This window comes from Solanum tuberosum, unplaced genomic scaffold, assembly GCF_000226075.1.
Source record: "Solanum tuberosum cultivar DM 1-3 516 R44 unplaced genomic scaffold, SolTub_3.0 scf00079, whole genome shotgun sequence".
In the NCBI taxonomy this organism is placed as follows: domain Eukaryota; kingdom Viridiplantae; phylum Streptophyta; class Magnoliopsida; order Solanales; family Solanaceae; genus Solanum; species Solanum tuberosum.
Window position 1 is genome coordinate 552,156 of NW_006239004.1, and position 18,473 is coordinate 570,628.

At 34.7% G+C, this 18,473-nt stretch overlaps 2 protein-coding genes across 3 annotated transcripts; both read right to left on the reverse strand.

Annotated features, from left to right (window-relative positions):
• Positions 1–9,730: 9,730 nt before the first annotated feature.
• On the reverse strand, positions 9,731–14,567 carry LOC102593884 (ectonucleotide pyrophosphatase/phosphodiesterase family member 3-like). The gene is made up of 2 exons (XM_006346497.2): positions 14,486–14,567; positions 9,731–11,410 (listed from the first exon to the last, which is right to left on the reverse strand). Exon 2 carries the CDS (start codon positions 11,394–11,396, stop codon positions 9,972–9,974), a length of 1,425 nt encoding a protein of 474 aa, XP_006346559.1. The 5' UTR covers positions 11,397–11,410; positions 14,486–14,567; the 3' UTR covers positions 9,731–9,971.
• LOC102593339 (ectonucleotide pyrophosphatase/phosphodiesterase family member 3-like) lies at positions 11,958–14,576 on the reverse strand. 2 transcript variants are annotated; one of them, XM_006346495.1, is made up of 2 exons: positions 12,926–14,534; positions 11,958–12,256 (listed from the first exon to the last, which is right to left on the reverse strand). In XM_006346495.1, the coding sequence occupies exon 1, from the start codon at positions 14,418–14,420 to the stop codon at positions 12,966–12,968; it is 1,455 nt and encodes a 484-aa protein (XP_006346557.1). In that variant the 5' UTR covers positions 14,421–14,534; the 3' UTR covers positions 11,958–12,256; positions 12,926–12,965. The 2 variants fall into 2 exon arrangements, with proteins under 2 accessions (XP_006346557.1, XP_006346558.1); XM_006346496.2 differs by lacking the exon at positions 11,958–12,256 and having other exon boundaries at positions 12,468–14,401; positions 14,486–14,576.
• Between the last annotated feature and the right edge of the window lie 3,897 nt (positions 14,577–18,473).

Below are 18,473 nucleotides of genomic sequence, written 5' to 3' on the forward strand. Positions count from 1 at the left end.
TGGAAGGGTGCCATAAGCCTATCGATCCAAGGATTCAACAATCAACAATATAATCATTTATACAAGAAAATGATGCATAAGCCCTACCAATTCAAGGTATACTTTATATTGAAGAATCCTTCATATTCTATCATCAACATTCATGAGTGTCAAATTGAGAAAAATCCTTTCAATAATAACACATTTACTTTCATAACATGATCACATTATCTTCATTGAATTCTCATTCATATAATGTCATGATAACACTCCAATTTCTCATACTATGCCTTTAAGGCCATAAGCCTCACATACCAATACACCAACAATACACCATAAAATAAGCATGGGTAATGACATACTTCAACAATCTAAAGACCTTTAAACAAGTTTGATTCATATACATTCATTATCTAGCAACCCACTTCATAAAGGCATAAACTAGGAATAAAGAGAAATCATGGGTTCATGGAGTATTTTCATCTTAAATCGTCAATACAACAACAATATAACCATAAAGTGCCATTAGAAACCTTTTAAAACCATTTGGTGGAAGAACCCATGAGATTGAGTGAAAACCTAGATTTTTCATACTTTGAAATTACTTTGGATTTGGCTCCTTGAATGGAAATTTAGACAAGGATCAAGACCACCATACCTTTGCTATGATCTCCCACGAAATTTGATGAAGAAAGCCTTGAATCCAAAGCCCTAGCTCCCACTTCTTCTTCTTCTTAATGGAGGATTGTAGAGAGGGAAATGTTTTAGGGATGGGAATTGAACTAATGGTATCTAGGAAATAATATATGTCCTTTGGAAGAATGGTCCAACACTTAGAAAAAAAAATGAGGCGGGTGAACAGTAACCACGCCTACTGGAAACTGCCTTTTCAAGCCAGACAGATTTTACGAAAATGGGCATAACTTCTTCGTCCGAACTCCGAATGAGGTGAAACGAACTGAGTTAGGTAGCTAACTCAAAGGGCTTTCCATGGATATATTATTGGCCACCCAAATAATTTGTTTTCTAGGAGATATGACCCTCCAAAGTAGACCCTCGAAAAAGGCTTCACTTGGAAATTTCGGATTTTGATACGGTTGCTCTAAAATTTGGGTTAGACCCATTTCCCACTCAATTTGACCCCCTAAACAAGAATATGAAGTCGGATTTTCGAAAAACGAAACGGATCTTTTTATATACAGCTAAACAAGTTTCCGGTAACTTCCGAAGCACATTTTTAAGAACTTTTGGGTCAAATTCAAATATAAACATTCATTAAGTCTCGACTCCAAACTCACATGTGAGGCTCTAGTTTCACTCTATCATTTTCCGGGTCGTTACAGGTAGAACTTCCCAGGCCCTGCGTTAGACCACGGAGCCCTCCACGGGTCGTGGTCTTAATGACGAGCCATGGGAGGGTCCGTGGAGCTCAGCCGAAGTGAGGAACCACAGAGACCTTCACGGTATGTGGTCCTTCACATGGGCCGTGGTAGGGCTCGTGGTTGGACCACTCCCAAAACTAGCAGCCACTGGACCAAGGACCACGACCAGCTTGACGGTCTGTGGTCAGCTGTGTCAGGCTTTAAGTCAGGGGTCGTTTGGTCTTTTCCCCTATGCGTTGGACACCTAAACTATGTCGTTTAACCCCTAAACTACATAGTTTTGGTCAATTTAAGCCTAGTAACTTAATTAGAATCTACCCTAAGCGATTCATTCACCAAAATTTAGCAAATTCAGAGCAAAAGAAGAAAAAGAGTCCACCAAACCCCTCTCCAAGAACGCAACATATTTTCATCAGTTTCAGCCCCGAAATTGAAAGATTTCTCTGTGGAATTCGTCACCAGGTATGTGGGATTTCACTAGCGGGTTCTTTTCACCCATTAGGTCTCTAGAATTCAGTCAAATTCTTGATTCCCTTCATATTATCTAGACCTAGGGTTTCGTGAATGTTAGACATTGTTGTGAATTAGTTGCTAGAATGTTCCTAATCAGATTATCACATTGTTGTACTATTGTTGCTTAGTTCCTTGCATGAAATTCAGAACCCTAGTAGTGTAATTCTTCTAGTTCATGAAATGCACTTGCTAGGTTAGTAAAATCAGATAATCATGCTTCTGTTTACAAATGTCACATTATCAGTTATAATTGTTACAATCTCAGAGGTTGCATGTCAGTAATTGAGCTATCCAACATTTCAGGATTTCTGTCATAATGTGTCATATACATATATTCAATTGGGAGTAGTCTAAATACCGAGTTGGACTAGGGTAAGTCACTCTCATAGTCCTAGAACTACGTGCCCCAGTAGGTTTGTAAGTCCCCTCTGTGGGCATTATATTTAGTGATCATGTCAGTCATGCCTTATACCCTTGGAAAGGTATATTAGGTCCTCTCGATGGGGCTTATACATCGCACTTCACATTTAGCTCATGTGACTTTATGTAGGTTATTAGTAGCTCCCACAGTCAGATTCTAGTGCTTTGACTAGGTTCCCAGTTATATTTCAGTATTTACTTTCAGCATGTTATGTACTTGGTCATTGCATTCAGTTTAGTTCATATTCAGTATCATTTCAGTTTGTTCATCATGTTCAGATTATATCATTTGCTCAGTATGCCTTGTTCAATTATATGTTTGTTCAGATGTATCATATCCTGCATGCTCAGTACCTTTCAAGTACTGACGCATACTCTGCGCTACATCTTCTCGTGATGTAGGTTCAGGTACTCAGTATCCAGATCATGCATAGATCGGCTTCCGATCTCCATTTCAGCAGCTTCAGTGGTGAGTCCTCATATTTCGAGGACAATATACATGTTTCTATATTTAGTCTTTTCATTTCAGTTTTCAGTATTTGCTAAAGTTAGCTAAGGCATGTCCCAACATCTCTAGTCAGTTAGAGGCTTATTTCAGGCATAGACAGATTCAGCTTAGTATTTGAGTTATAGTTCAGTGTTATAAACTCTATTCCAGTTTTTATATATATTCAGACTTTAGATTGGGTATTCCCCATCATTTAGTGTATCTTATGTTTTTAGCTTCCGCACAATATTTGTTTAAGTATGCTTATGATATGCCAGCTCAAGGTTTAGCTTGGGGGTCACTCGTGATCCTAGGTCTCGTGTTTACATCAGGGGGTAGCCTCGGGGCGTGACATACTGTATTTTTCTTCTTGTACTTTCAAGAAATTAATGAATCACCAAACTTTAACATGTAACCAGTGACAAATTTCCTGGTGCTGAGGCATGCAGCCCAGTCTGCATCACAGTATCCAGTTAGAGTAGGATTCTTATGTGAGCTCATAAGTAACCCCATGCCTAGACTTCCTTTGACTTATTTGACCACTCTCAATGCTGCATTCCAATGTGAGAATTTTCGTTGTTGCTTATATTGGCTCAATGTCTGAACAACAAATGCAATGTCAAGCCTTGTTGGTCAAATAAAGAACCCTCCTAACCATTCTTTGATACTTTCCAACATCATAAAAATAACACATCATTGTTGTCACCATCATATCCTGCAAAAGTAAGTTTCACATTGCATTCCAGGGGAGTGGAAGTTGGTTGTGCACCTGCAAGCCCAGCCTTAGAGATAAGCTCCAAAGCATATTTTCTCTGATTCATCTTTATGCCCCTACTGGATCTGCAAAACTCCATACCTAAGAATTACCTTAATTCACCCAAGTTTTTTATCTTAAAATAACTATGTATTACTTGCTTAGTGTCCTGAACTAGCTTAGGGTCACTGCCTGTGATGAGCAAATCATCTACATAAACTAAGATAATGACCATACCAGTGGCATTTCTCTTGGTGAACAAAGAGTACTACAGGTGACTTTGAACATATCATGAATTACAAAGTGCTTCAGTGAGTCCATTGTCTTGATACTTGTTTGAGTCCATAGAAGGACTTGACAAGTTTACATACTTGATGCTTCTGTGCACATCCAAAACCCCTAGGCAACTCCATATATACTTCTTCAAAAAGATCACCTTGTAAAAAGGCATTAAATACATATATTTGCAATATTCGCCAATTTTTAACTGTTGCTAAAGCACTGATGGACCTCACTGTAACTATCTTAACCACTGGAGCAAATGTTTCTTGGTAATCAATACCTTCAGTTTGACTATAACCCTTACCAACAAGCCTTTCCTTGAACCTATCTATCTGACCTATATTTTATCTTGAACACCCACTTGCAACCTATGTCAGATTTTTCCTCAGGCTACTGGACAATCTCCAAAGTTCCATTATCCTCCAAGGCCTTGATCTCTTCTTCCATTGCCATCACCCATCTAGGATCCTTAACAACCTCTTCATAATTTTTAGGTTCAGTTTCTGCAGAAAAACCACTGAGAAAAGCTTGATAATCAGAGGACAAAATGTTGATAAGCAACATAATTGGTAATGGAGTATGGATGATCAGGGTTAGTGACATTAGTGACATAATCCTTCATCCAAACTGGTGGATTGGATGATCTAGTGGATTGTATCGGTCTTTGTTCAACTGGAATAGCATCAAGAGCTGCATTTTTTGAATAATCTGGAAGTACATTATCTTCAAACAATTCTGGTGCCCCTTCCAACACATGATCCTCAAAGTCATTCATGACTGAATATGTGGAATTAAATTATGCAATCATTGGGGAGTTGTGTTCATCTTCAACATCACTATCTAGGTGCATTGTAGATTGAGTAAACAACTGTGAGGGTGGAAGTGACTGATTTTTTTGTGATTTCTGTGCTACAACAAATGGATACACCCCTTCCTTGAAGATAACATCTCTACTCACTAACAATTTTTTCTTATGTAAGTTATACACAATATATCCTTTCTGAGTACAAGAGTATCCCAACAAAACACAAGAATCAACTCTTGGTGAAAACTTGTCATTCTTGACAGGTTTGGTTACATAACACAAACAACCAATTGTTCTCAAGTGAGTTATTGACCATGAAAGACTGTGTAAGGAGTTTCTCCTTTCAGCACAGTAGTAGGTAATCTATTGATTAATTAAACAACTGCCAAAACACATTCACCCCAGAACCTTATTGGTAAGGAGCCTTGAAATCTCAGGACCCTGGCTACCTCAAGGATATGTCTATGCTTCCTTTCCACAACTCCATTTTAATGAGGAGTGTGTGGACAACTACCCTCATGAATGATACCTAGGGATTCAAACAATGATCTACGTTCTTTATTAAAGAACTCAGTTCCATTATCAGATCTGATCCTTTTTTATGGACTTGTTGAACTGATTTTGAACCAAAGTAAAGAAGCATTTCAGAATATCAAACACATCACTTTTACATTTCATCAAAATGATCAAGTCATTCTTGAATGGTCATCAACAATTGTCAAGAAAAACCTATATCCAGCATGAATAGGAACTCTATAGGGGGACTCTATAGGGACCCCAGACATCCATATGGATCAAATCAAAATTATCACAAGTTCTAGAAATACTTGAAAAGAAAGGAAGTCTAGTTTGTTTAGCAAGTGGGCAAACTAGACACTTATTACAAATCTCTTCATCTGGAGTCTTTTTTATCAAAGATAAGTGCTTCAACACCTTCACTGAAGGATGACCAAGCCTATTGTGCCATGTTATTCCTTCTGACTCCATGTTTTGTACTAATAAGATGTGTTCGTCATGCTTGACCTTTTCTGAACAATTATTTGGAAAGTAATAAAGTCCTCCCCTTTCTTTTTCAATCCCCTTCACCTCTCCATTGAAGAGGTCCTGTAACACAAAATCCTCCGAAAAAAACTTCACAGAACATTTCAATTGTTTGGTAAGTTGGTAAACTAATAACAGATCAAACTTGAAATCAGGCACCACTAGAACATTGTTCAAAGTTTCACCAGTCGTTAGTTTGCATATACCAACATGAGTAACTGATGTAGTATATATGGCCATTAGGTAGATGTACTTTTCTACCATTATTAAAATTTTCTAACTCAGCTAGGTTACTAAGTTTGGAAGTCATAAGACATTATGCACCTGAATCAACTATCCACTCTCTTTGTCTGTTAAAACAATCTGAATACTCTGGTGGGAACTCATTTTGCTATTCATTGAGAAAGCATTAATTGAAATACCTGTAGTGTTAGTGTTAGCGATATTCATGTTGTCCATTGAATCTAATCCTCCCTGCCTTGTCTGCAATGGATCGTTAGAAGCTCTTGAACTACCCGATCCATCAGTTGTTCCAAGTCCAAGTCCTGAATGCATTAGACCATGACCTGCATTCATATGCCCAAACCCATCTCCATCAGCATAGGCATGATTTGTTATACCCCTGCATTCATCACTTCTACACCTGGTCCCTGATGTCACTCACTGACTTTCATCAAAAATCATCATGGCATAGGCTTTACTCATACTAGGCAATGGATTCATCATCAAAATCTGACTTCATGCATGACTATACACTTCATTTAATCCCATAAAAATGCAAACAATTGCAAAAATTGTAAATGATCAACATATATTCTAGACTTATCACAATTACAAGAAGGTGGAGGTACCAATGCATTGAATTCATCCCATAGAAGACGCAACTTATTGAAATAACCTGATACTGTCAAATTTCCTTGATGAAGAGTGCAAATATCTAGATGCAATTGATAACTTCTCGATCCATCAACTTTGTTGAACCTTTCATTCAGATCTACCAAAACCATTGTTGCATCTGAAGCATAGACAATTCCACTCAAAAGTTCTTTGGAAACAGTGTTCATGATCCAAGCAAGCACAAATGAATTGCATTTCTCCCACTGTTCCTCCAATTCAGGTTTTTAATCAGACTTCTTACATGTATTCCAAGGACAAAACCTAGCTTGCTCTTTGCCCGAAGGTTTATCATCATAGATCTGCTCCATAGTGAGTAGTTCTCAGTTCCTGTGAGTTGAACTGGTGTCAAAACACTACCTGGAGTATCTGATAAATGAAGATAGAGTGAGTGATTACGATTTTTCTCTATTCCTTCCAGAGTATATGTTGTAACTGCAATCATGACATTTTCTTCAGAGATCGTTGAATCCACCACTCTCAAGCTCTGTTAATGGCGAAATTCTCCAGCATTCAGAATCGAAGATGAAAAAAAATAAGCAGTGAATCTAGCATAGATTTATTGCTTTGATACCATGAAGAAATTCAAGGAGAGAATACAAATTGGGAATTTCTGATCTAATTCATAGAAGCATAATTACATAATGAGAATTATCTTAGTTATATATACATGTTAACTATGTTGTAACCGACTCTAGCTAACTCTAGTTAACTAACTAACTCAACTCTAGTTAACTAACTAATACTTGTAACTAACTAACCAACTAATAGATTGTAACTAACAAATGGAAGGTTCTGGAATATAACAACATAATTAATCAGCTAAGTACTACTAATTTCAATATGGAGGTTCATAAGAAAGGAGTCGAACGTCCTCCATTTGAATTTAGTTAATTATGTTCTTGTATGGACGTGATGTTCCACTTTACTTAGGAGTGTTGATGTTCGAGGCTTTTTTGTCTCTTCTTTAATGACTGATGTTGTTCTTTATAACTTTCTGGAATTTAGAAAAATTCGTTACTTCGGACCAACTATTTCCATGGAGATTTTCTTAGACTTCTTTCTTATACTTAAAATCTCTATGACTCATAATTTGTGTACAAAAAAAAAATATAGCACTTTAAGATTTTGGAGGAACGTTTTGCCTTAAGATAAAATGTTCTTGACAATGTAGTGTATGTATCGAAAATACGGATATTACCGAATTATAATATGTAAGTTTACTAAAATAGTTCAATCCCGTGCGAAGCACGGATAGTTTACTTAGTCTTTTATTTAAGTGTAGAATTTCTTCCACAAATAAATGTCAAGAATATGGATAATCATTTAAAGATTTGTGAGACAATTAGTGATAAAACATGACATGAATGGTTATATGAGCTATTCCAAAAGTAATAATCATATTCTTACCAATTTATACCCATGAACATATTTAATATTTTAATTTTAATATTAAAATGCATAAAAACCATAGTTGCTCCATTATAACCCATTGACCTTTCCAATTTCCGATGTTAAGTTTAGTTCACTCCATTCCTTTTTCATTTGTTCAACCTTCACATTAACGCAAAATTCGGTATCAAATGAGAAAAGACGAAAACAACTTAGTATAATTTCCAATCCTATGCATAATTTTTCTTCTAATATATGGTGTAAAATTTTTAGTGATCAGTTACTAATTAGAATCAAGGCACATAAGGTGTGTTTCTTATGGAGAAAAATATTTTTCATGGAAAATGTTTTCTTAGAAAATATTTTGTTGGATCTAAAATTTGGTATATAAGCAAAAAAACTACTATGCCAAGACTATTAATTTATCGTCTAGAAAAATACTTCGTGGGCAATGTTCATGGGAGATAGGGTAGGATGGTCGAGGGTTGGGAATTGAAGATGTTGGGTGGGTGAGAACGAGACATTGAACTTGAAATATGAACTTGTTTTCCATACTTTCATTATGAAAGTTATTTTCCTAGAAAAATGTTTTTCAAAATATATTGATCAACCAAAAGGAGGATGCAGAGGAAGAAAGTAATGGAAATGGAGATACCAATCACACTCTTTATGATCCAACATTATCAGTCCTCACCTCCATATAGCCTGTAATGAACATCTGTTCAGCAAGGAAGTGGAGCAACAACTAACAGACACAGAAAAAAACACAGAGAACATTTTTCATATCCAATCAAAAGAAAGGTACTATCAGTTATCAAGTGAGAATAGTTGTACACTAACAGCAGGCTATTTAGTATTTTGGTTTGGCAATGCTTTATAGAAGCTACATTGAGATCAAGTATGACGTTACAAGTTTCTCCGAAAAGTTCTGCAACGAGGAACAACAATCAAAGGTAGATTTTCAACCGCAACTCCAAACATATAAAGATATCTTATTCTCATGAAACAAAATGACCAATCACAACAATTACCATCAGAGGCTACTGCATTGATGATGCAACAAAGGGACCAACAAAAATGGCAGCACAAACTAAATATAAGCTTAACCCTTGATCATTGACCTTAATATTCTTACTACCTATCACACATACAGATACTTGACTTTTGGTTCTTCACTGAGAGAAATTTAGAGGTCATTTCACCCTTAAGTCCTGAATAAAATGTTTAATTTTAATTTAGTTGTGAACTTAGCGGCTTCACTCATTGACGTTTTCAATTCTATCAAATCATCATTCAGAAACACTGAATGGGACATCATATAAGGGACATTCTTTCTCATTCAAAGGTGTTAAAGGAATGCTCTCTCCCTTCATCCCTAACCCCTCCCTGTTAGCCGAAGCCGAGGCTTTAGCAGATGGACAGGAGTTCTATAGAGAAACTCGGATTGACAACTATGGAAATGAAAGGGAAGAAGATAGAAAAGTAGAAGAAGATTCAGGTAGAAGCAAAAGTAATGTATATATTCATCATATTCAAAGTAAAGTGTAAAAGCTTTTATAGCTGAGTTGCAATGAATTGAAATCTGTTTCCAAATCTGTTATCTATCTAATTCTGTTATTTAACCAACTTTCCCCCTAATTATATCCTTCAGCTAACTGACTAACAATGATAGATAACATGATATATGTCAAGAACATGGAGTAAAAGGTAGAATATGGATACAATTAACACATATTTTGAAAATTATTCATTTATCAATTCATTCTATATCTACATAACAACAACAATTTACTATTCTTAAAATAAGTCAGGTGCTAAACAGAAGTTACAACACCTAATAGAACTACAAATCGGGAAACCAACAAAAGGTAAAAGATGCCACGAGGTACAGAGTTGCATAACCTTCAGCACTAGTTCATCAACTTAACAATATTCTCTAATTGTTAAGAGACGCATACAAAAATCACATGATGTTTTATCACCTCTTGTAGCATAAAGAATACATTCCTAATTGGCCGAATCTCAGTGGCTAGGTAAAAGAATTGTCTTTGGAAATGATGATGTTCCATTATTGGATGCTCCTTGTATGTTAAGGATTGTGGTAACCATGTTGTAAATCTGAACATTCTCAAATGATGGGACTTTGCGCCCCCTAGCAAACTTAGGACCATGGCCAATGAAAATAGACCTCATTGAGAAGAATGCATTGTCATAACCATGAGATCCACCACATTCATTCCTTTTTGAGCTCTTTTGTTCGACCTTAAATGCTTCATCAATCAACCCAATGATGGGTGGTATTCGATCACTCTCAGAATAATGCAGCCGATCAGGCAGTTCCTCCTTTACATAGACTTTCAAATACTGCCCATTCTTAACCTTCCCCGACTTTAATCCCTCATTCATCTTGGTAACGACATCTTTGGAAGAGTAACTTGGTGGTGGACGAATGGAAAGTAGTGGACTATATGACTGTATCCAATCCTTTGGAATTTTAATCCACCGAGCCAAATCCTCCAAAAAGATTAACTTTTTGTCGCAAGTGCCAACCATACCATGGTCGCCAAGCATTATAATGTTCACATCTTCAAAAACCCCTCTTGCTTCTAAACCTTGGATCAACTTTCCAATCATCCCATCAACTCTAGCAATGGCTTCAGTGATCTGAGGATCATCTGGCCCAACCTTGTGACCCTGATGATCAGGGTCTCCAAAATAGAGTGTCATAAACGACGGAATCTCAGAATTTGGCAGATCAAAGTAGTTCAAAACAGTATCAACACGTTCTTCAAATGGGACAGAACCATTATAGATCTTACAGAGAGATTCCGGACAAGTCCAACCTCCTTTATTCACCTCAGATCCAGGCCAGAAATAAGTAGCAGCCTTAAGACCATGATTGACAACAGTCTCCCAAAGTGGCTCACCGAGCCACCACTTAGGATCATAACTGGCCATAGTGAAAGGCTCTCTAATATTTGGATCAAGGAAAATGTTGTTTATAATACCATGATAAGCAGGATACAAACCAGTCACAATGGCATAATGATTAGGAAACGTCAAAGTTGGGAATACAGGAATTAAACCAAGTTCAGCTTCTGTCCCATTCCTAATCAATCTATCGATATTAGGGGTATCTGTTTTGTACTGATATCCAAAGCGGAATCCATCGGATGAAATCAAAAGAACAACAGGATGTTTGAGTTTTTGAAGTGGGCGTGATACATGAGAAATAAAGGAGACAGAAGAATGTGAAAAGAAGAGGTAAGCAAAGATAATAGCTGTAGATAGAGATACACAAGTGACGAGAATTAGAGGTGTGAAAATTACGGAAGAGAAAGGTGGTTTTGGGGGAATAGATGTGGAACAGTCATCTGTGTCAAAAGAAAGCAATGAAGTGGAGGAAATGGGTGGGTCTTCGTCCTCCTCCTTTGTGGGTACAGCCATAGGCTTGAAGGAGATCGAATCCGAATTCATCATCCACAGGTATATTTCAGAGCATTGAAAATTGCAATCAAAATACAGAGAATTGAAAGGGTGTAGCCAGGTTGTATCGAAAATTGATCAAAACAATTCCTTCGTCAACAGTTGATCTATATACTGGAAAATGGAACGATGGATTAGTTGAAAGACAGACGGAATTACCAATTCAGATGCTGGACTTCTACCCAAAGATCAATTTCGTGCTCAGATTCCTATTTGCCTATAACGATATGTCTTATATCTGTTTGCTTAAATTTCTAAAACTTATTTTGAAATATGTGTTTTTGGCAAGTACTAATTTGTATTTGGTCCAATAATTTAAAAAATATATTGATAATGTGATTCGTCTTTGACTAATATATTTTTAAAAAATGCCTTTTAGAGAAAAAACTACTTCCTTCCTACTATTTTATTTGTACACAATTTTAGAAAATGTTCCAAAATATTTTGACCAACCAAACGTGAGGAAATTGGAAATACCAAAACACTCTTAGTGATCCAAAATTATCATTCCTCACCTCCATAGTGCCTGTAATAACATCTGTTTAGCCAAGGAAGTAGAGCAACTAACAGACACGGAACAAAACACAAAGAACATTTTTCATATCCAATCAAGAAAGAAAAATGTGAAATAATTATCAAACTCTACAAGTTCACAAACACCGAAAGGTCTATCTTGCCAAAGAAACAACCTATCGTGATAGTCAAGAAGAAGAAGAAGTGAGCATGTTTGTACACCAACAGCAGGCAATTTCGGTTTGGCTATGCTTTATGAAAACAACTTTGAGATCAAGTATGACATTAACATGTATCTCCAAAAAGTTCTGCAACAAAGAGAAACAATCGAAGGTAGATTTTCAACCGCAAGTCCAAACATATAAAGATATATTATTATCATGAAAAAAAATGCACCAATAACAACAATTACCATCAGAGGCTACTGCCTTGATGATGCAACAAAGGGAACAACAAAAATGACAACATAAACTAGATATAAGTTTAACAAGCTCAACCCTTGATCAAGAGCACGGGCTATGGTGTCAATGACCTTAATGTTCTTACTACCAATCATACATGGCAAACAGATACTTGACTTTTGGTTTTTCTATTCTACTCCCCAAGTTCTTCCCTCGTCAATATAATAAGGGGACGCAGGAGATTGTACAATTCTTGAATCCACAAATATAAGGAGATGATAGATAACATAATACATGCCAGGAAAATGGAGTAAAAGGTAGAATATGGATACGGTCAACAAATATATTGAACATTATTCATTTTCTATCTAATTTACTAATCTTAAAATAAGCCAGCAACAAAATAGAAGTTGCAACACCTAATAGACTATAAATCTGGACGCCGACAAAAGTGAAGTGATGCCACGAGGTACAGAGGTGCATAACCTACAGCACTAGATCATCACCTTGAATCAACTTGACAATATTTTGTAATTGTTAAGAGAAGCATATAAAAATCATATGATGATCTCTCACCTCTGGTAGCATAGAGAATATATTCATAACTAGCTATAACTCAGTGGCTGGGTAAGAGAATCGTGTCTGGAAATGATGTTGTCCCGTTATTGGATGCTCCTTGTAAATTAAGGATTTTGGTAACCAGGTTGTAAATCTGAACATTCTCAAAAGATGGGACTTTACGGCCACTAGCAAACTTAGGACCATGGCCAATGAAAATGGTCCTCATTGAGAAGAATGCATTGTCATAACCATGAGATCCACCACATTCAAACCTTTTTAAGCTCTTCTGTTCGACCTTAAATGCTTCATCAATCAACCCAATGATGGGTGGTATTCGATCACTCGCAGAATAATGCAGCCGATCAGGCAGTTCCTCCTTTAGATAGACTTTCAAATACTGCCCATTGTTAACCTTCCCTGACTTTAAGCCCTCATTCATCTTGGTAACGACATCCTTGGCAGAGTAACTTGGTGGTGGACGAATGGAAAGCAATGGACTATATGACTGTATCCAATCCTTTGGAATTTCAATCCATGGAGCCAAATCCTCCAAGAAAATTAACTTTCTATCGCAGGTGCCAACCATACCATGATCACCAACCATTATAATATTCACATCCTCAAAAACCCCTCTTGCTTCTAAACCTTGGATCAACTTCCCAATCATCCCATCAACTCTTGCAATGGCTTCAGTGATTTGAGGATCATCAGGTCCAACTTTGTGACCCTGATGATCAGGGTCTTCAAAATAGAGTGTCATAAACGACGGAATTTCATCATTTGGCAAATCAAAATATTTCAAAACAGTATCAACTCGTTCTTCAAATGGCACAGAACCATTATACCTCTTACAAAGAGACTCTGGACAAGTCCAGCCTCCTTTATTTACCTCAGATCCAGGCCAGAAATAAGTAGCAGCCTTAAGACCATGATTGACTACAGTCTCCCAAAGCGGCTCACCGAGCCACCACTTAGGATCATGACTCCCCATATTGAAATGCTCTCCAGTAATCGGATCAAGGAAATAGTTATTTATAATACCATGATAAGCAGGGTACAAACCGGTAACAATAGCATAATGATTAGGAAAAGTCAAAGTTGGGAATACAGGAATTAAACCCAGTTCAGCTTCTGTCCCATTCCTAATCAACCTATCCATATTTGGGGTATCCGTCTTGTACTGATACCCAAAGCGAAACCCATCAGATGAAATCAAGAGAACAACAGGATGTTTGAGTTTTTGAAGTGGGCGAGATACATGCGAAATAGAGGAGATAGAAGAATGTGAAAAGAAGAGGAAAGCAAAGGTAATAGCTGTAGATAGAGATACACAAGTGGCGAGAATCAGAGCAGTGAAAATTACCGAATTGAAAGGAATTTTTGTAGGAGACGATGGGGAACAGTCATCTGTGTCAAAAGAAAGCAATGAAGTGGAGGAAATAGGTGGGTCTTCATCCTCTTTTGTTGGCACAGCCATAGGCTTGAAGGAGACTGAATCGGAATTCATCATTGACAAAAAAGGTATTAGAATCGAAAAATAGAAAGGGTGTAGCCTGCTATCAAGAATGAGTTTACCTGAAATCGAATGAAAAGGCTCTCTCTCTCCAAGTAGTCAAAGCAATTCCTGAAGTAGCTTCGTGTCAAGAGTTGATCTACAGGAAAATGGAGTGTGAATGAAGGATAATGGAATGATGAATTAGTTGAAAAGCAGGTTTCAAACTCAGATGCTGGACTTCTAAGGAAGAAGATTAGTTTGGTACTTGGATAAATGGGTATGTGCCTACCGCTAAATTTAATAACAAATACGGAATTTTAAGAAAACAAATACTACTTTCTCCATTTAATTTTACTTTTCAAACTTTGACTTGACTTCTAATTATTAATCTACATATTTTACCAAATTATATTAAATGATGTCTTGAAAAATAAGTATTTAATGTTGACCGTAAAACATGAAAAAATATTATTGTTTTTTTTTTATATGTCAAAAATGACAAGTAAAAATGAAAATATATACTTTTGGAATAAGTAACAAATAAAAGTGAACGGAGGGGTAACATTTTTCTATCTTATGATCTTAAATTAAAATTATGTCAAATGTTTTTTAATCTTATAGCCTAAAACGTATCATGTGAAAAATTGAAATTAAAATGTTGCAAAAAAAGACCCATTCTTTTTTAAAGATTAAAAAGAAAAATAGATCATTCTTTCTGAAACGAAAGGAGTATGAGTTAACTTAAAATATTTTGAAAAATGTGTTTTTTTTACCTGTAATAATTTGTATTTGGTTAGATAATTTAGAAAATAGTTTTGAACCTATTCATTCATCAATTTATTTTCTTAAAAAAACTGGTTATACATTACTCCCTCCATTCCATATTAATTTAATTTTTGAGGTGTTTCACACCCTTTAAGAAAGTAGATTAAGACATAAATTGAACATAGTTTTCCATTTTTACCCTTATTAATTATTGTCAAATTTATTATTAAAATAACTAAATATTAATTAATCACTAATTATAATACTAACTTATCAAGGGTAAAATTGGAAGAACACTTTAAATGTAGTCTTGAAAACTTAACAATTAAGTTAATTTAAAAAATAAAAAATATTTCAACAATTAAATTAATATATTTGTATTATAGTTAATGTCTATTATGTGGATTTCTTTGGCCAAAAGTTAGGAATTTACTTATAGACAAAAGTCAGTTTTCTTCTATAAATAAAAAGATTTTTCCTAATTAATTTATATCTCAGTCACCAAATATCATTCAAGCAGTAATAAGAAGTCTCTCTCTATTATAATGCTCTTATTGTTTTATATATAGTTTCACAACACATTGTCAACGAAAGTCTCTACTCTTTTACTTAAGTTTAGATCACCATAGTAGTATAGTGTCTTCGAGATTAACGAAGCTAACGTTGCTGGAGGTATGTATCCCATTCATTATGATTTTAAAAAAAATTAATCTAGGTGGCTACGGTGGAAAAGAATCGATGATTTCTTTGGGTACAGAGAGAAAACCAGTTCACTTTATATGACTAAGGCATGTTCATAATTTCATCGGTATGATTTTAGTAAATTTTGGAAAACAATTGTGGTGGCCATCTGGAAAGTGTTTGGCATTAAAACTTCTCAAATCTAAATTATCTTTAAATTAATAATCACCAAAAATGGTCACAATATTTTCAGAAGGCTCAGGGTTGAGTTCTGAGGCATTGAAAATAAGACAAGGAATTTATGTTTAATCGCATCAAGAGAGTAAGATATCAAATTCAAGTTCTGGTGTATCATGATGATAAGATATTGGGTTTAAATTTTATCGATTTATGGCATTAAATGTCCTTATATGGATAAGACGTTGGGTTAGAGTCTCAATGCACCATATTATGTATTTTTGTTAAAAAAAAAGTTATGAAATCTATCTCATTAAAACTGCTTCATTTCGTAGTGAATGTGACAACAGTGCATATATAATATGTCTAAAGAAGACAAGTGATTGAATAATGCACATGAATGTGGAATGAGGTACTAAGTTATCATATTTTGATATGCTTAGATGATTGTGTTCCATTCATAAAGAATGAGGACTTTTGATAATGAAGAGAAGAATAATAGAAAATTCAAATGGACATACATTAAAGAATCTAAAAAATTTCTTAAATGGTGAATTTTCTTGTATTGCTTGTTATCAAGGCAAGTTAATTGTGAGACCATCACCAACGAAAGTTGAGTTTGAGTCCTCTGTGTTGTAGAAACTTATACATGAGGATATTTGTGGACTTATTTCACCAAGTGGTTTGTTTAGATACTTCATAGTCCTAATTGATGCTTATTCTAGATAGTCTCATGTGTCTCTATTGTCATCTCGCAACTTGATATTTATAAAATTATTGGCACAAATAATATGATTACGGGCACAACTTCCGAATAATCAAATTAAATCCATTCACCTTAATAAAATTGTAGAGTTTTTATCCCAAGAATTTTATGATTATTGTCCATTGATTGAGATTGAATAAACATAATAATAAAGTGAATATATGATAGTGTAAATAAAGGCTATCAATATGGATATGTAATTTATCGTGATGGATCGTGATTCACCTTTGAAAGAGGTAGAGTAATTGAGAAGAAATAAATCTGAAATTTGCTCATATACTAGTAAATTTCTAATTTACTAAAGCAAAAAATGCATATCATGATAAATTTGGAGTTTACTAGTACAAATAATTCTATCAGTTGGCATGATATAATTTGTTCATCTGGAAGATGTGAATATTAAATATTCAACATATATTGAAGAAATTTAGTTGTACTAATATTGGGACTAAATCCCCAAATTTTGATAGTATAAAAGGCAAATATGGATTTGTTCACCTGTCATGTGATATGATAAATAGATACATCTATAAGATAATTACATGTGTGTTTATTGTCAACCTGCGATTCGTGATTCAAAAAATTATTTGTGTAAAAGAATTGAGTTAAGAGCACAACTTTTTTTCGGTGCGGAACTGGTAGTTGGGGAATTCGTGGAGGTGGTAGTGTGGTAGGTGAGTAATTTATTTTTACTATTTTTCTTATAATATTTTTTGTTAAGTGTCTTAATCTTGATATCTCTTTAATATTATTTTTTGGGGTTGCGGAATTCATGGTAAAATGTAATAATATTTATTGTAATATTCTTCCGATAGTTGTTTTAATCTAAATATTTCTTTAATATTGTTTATGATATATTCTAGATATAACATATCTTGGGTTCTTCGGTACATATATAAATTTTCCTCCATTAATTGTTCTAATAGTTTTATATCTTCCATAGATTCTATCCAATATTGTAAATATTCGTAGTTCATTTTAATCTGAATTTATTTCTAAATCATACCATTCTATTCTTTCGGAGTCTAAATCATGTAGGTCTATTTCATACCATTCTTGATTTAATATATCTTCTGATTCGTTATCATTAAATTATTTTTTCCCATATTATTCTTCTTAATTCAATTATTTCTATATTCTTAAGTATATATAAGATTAAAGTTTCGTAGTTTTTTATCATTTCATCATGCATGTATGTAGTCATGTTCGTTGTTATGCAGGTTTTTTATTTTCAATATCCTTCCTATCATATTCATAATCGATTAAATTCATATTAGATTATTATGAACTAGATTATCTTTTTATCATGTTTTCCTGTCACTACTAGCATCGTACTTTAGCGGATACTTCCTTCCATCGTGCTATTATAGATTTTTTATAAATTCCTACGAATATGTTATTATTAAGTCTATTTTGCCTATGTTCTAATTCTTGTCTTTTTGCTATAATTATTTCTGTGAGTTTTTGTCTATATTCGTTATTCTCGTTATTCATTGTATTTTTAAAGATTGAATATATTTATATTCTATTTTAGATATATTATCTATTAATTGATCTAATTTATCGTTATCGTTATCGGATATAATTTGTTTAATTTTCGTCTTATTTTTCTTAACTTCTACTAGTATGTTTCTTTCTATGTTTCTTATTATCCATAGCTCTGATAATATTGATAAATA

Coding starts and splice junctions, on each gene's coding strand:
- LOC102593339 (XM_006346495.1), bottom strand. CDS start 14,420: ATGATGAATTCCGATTCAGTCTCCTTCAAGCCTATGGCTGTGCCAACA.
- LOC102593884 (XM_006346497.2), bottom strand. CDS start 11,396: ATGGCTGTACCCACAAAGGAGGAGGACGAAGACCCACCCATTTCCTCC.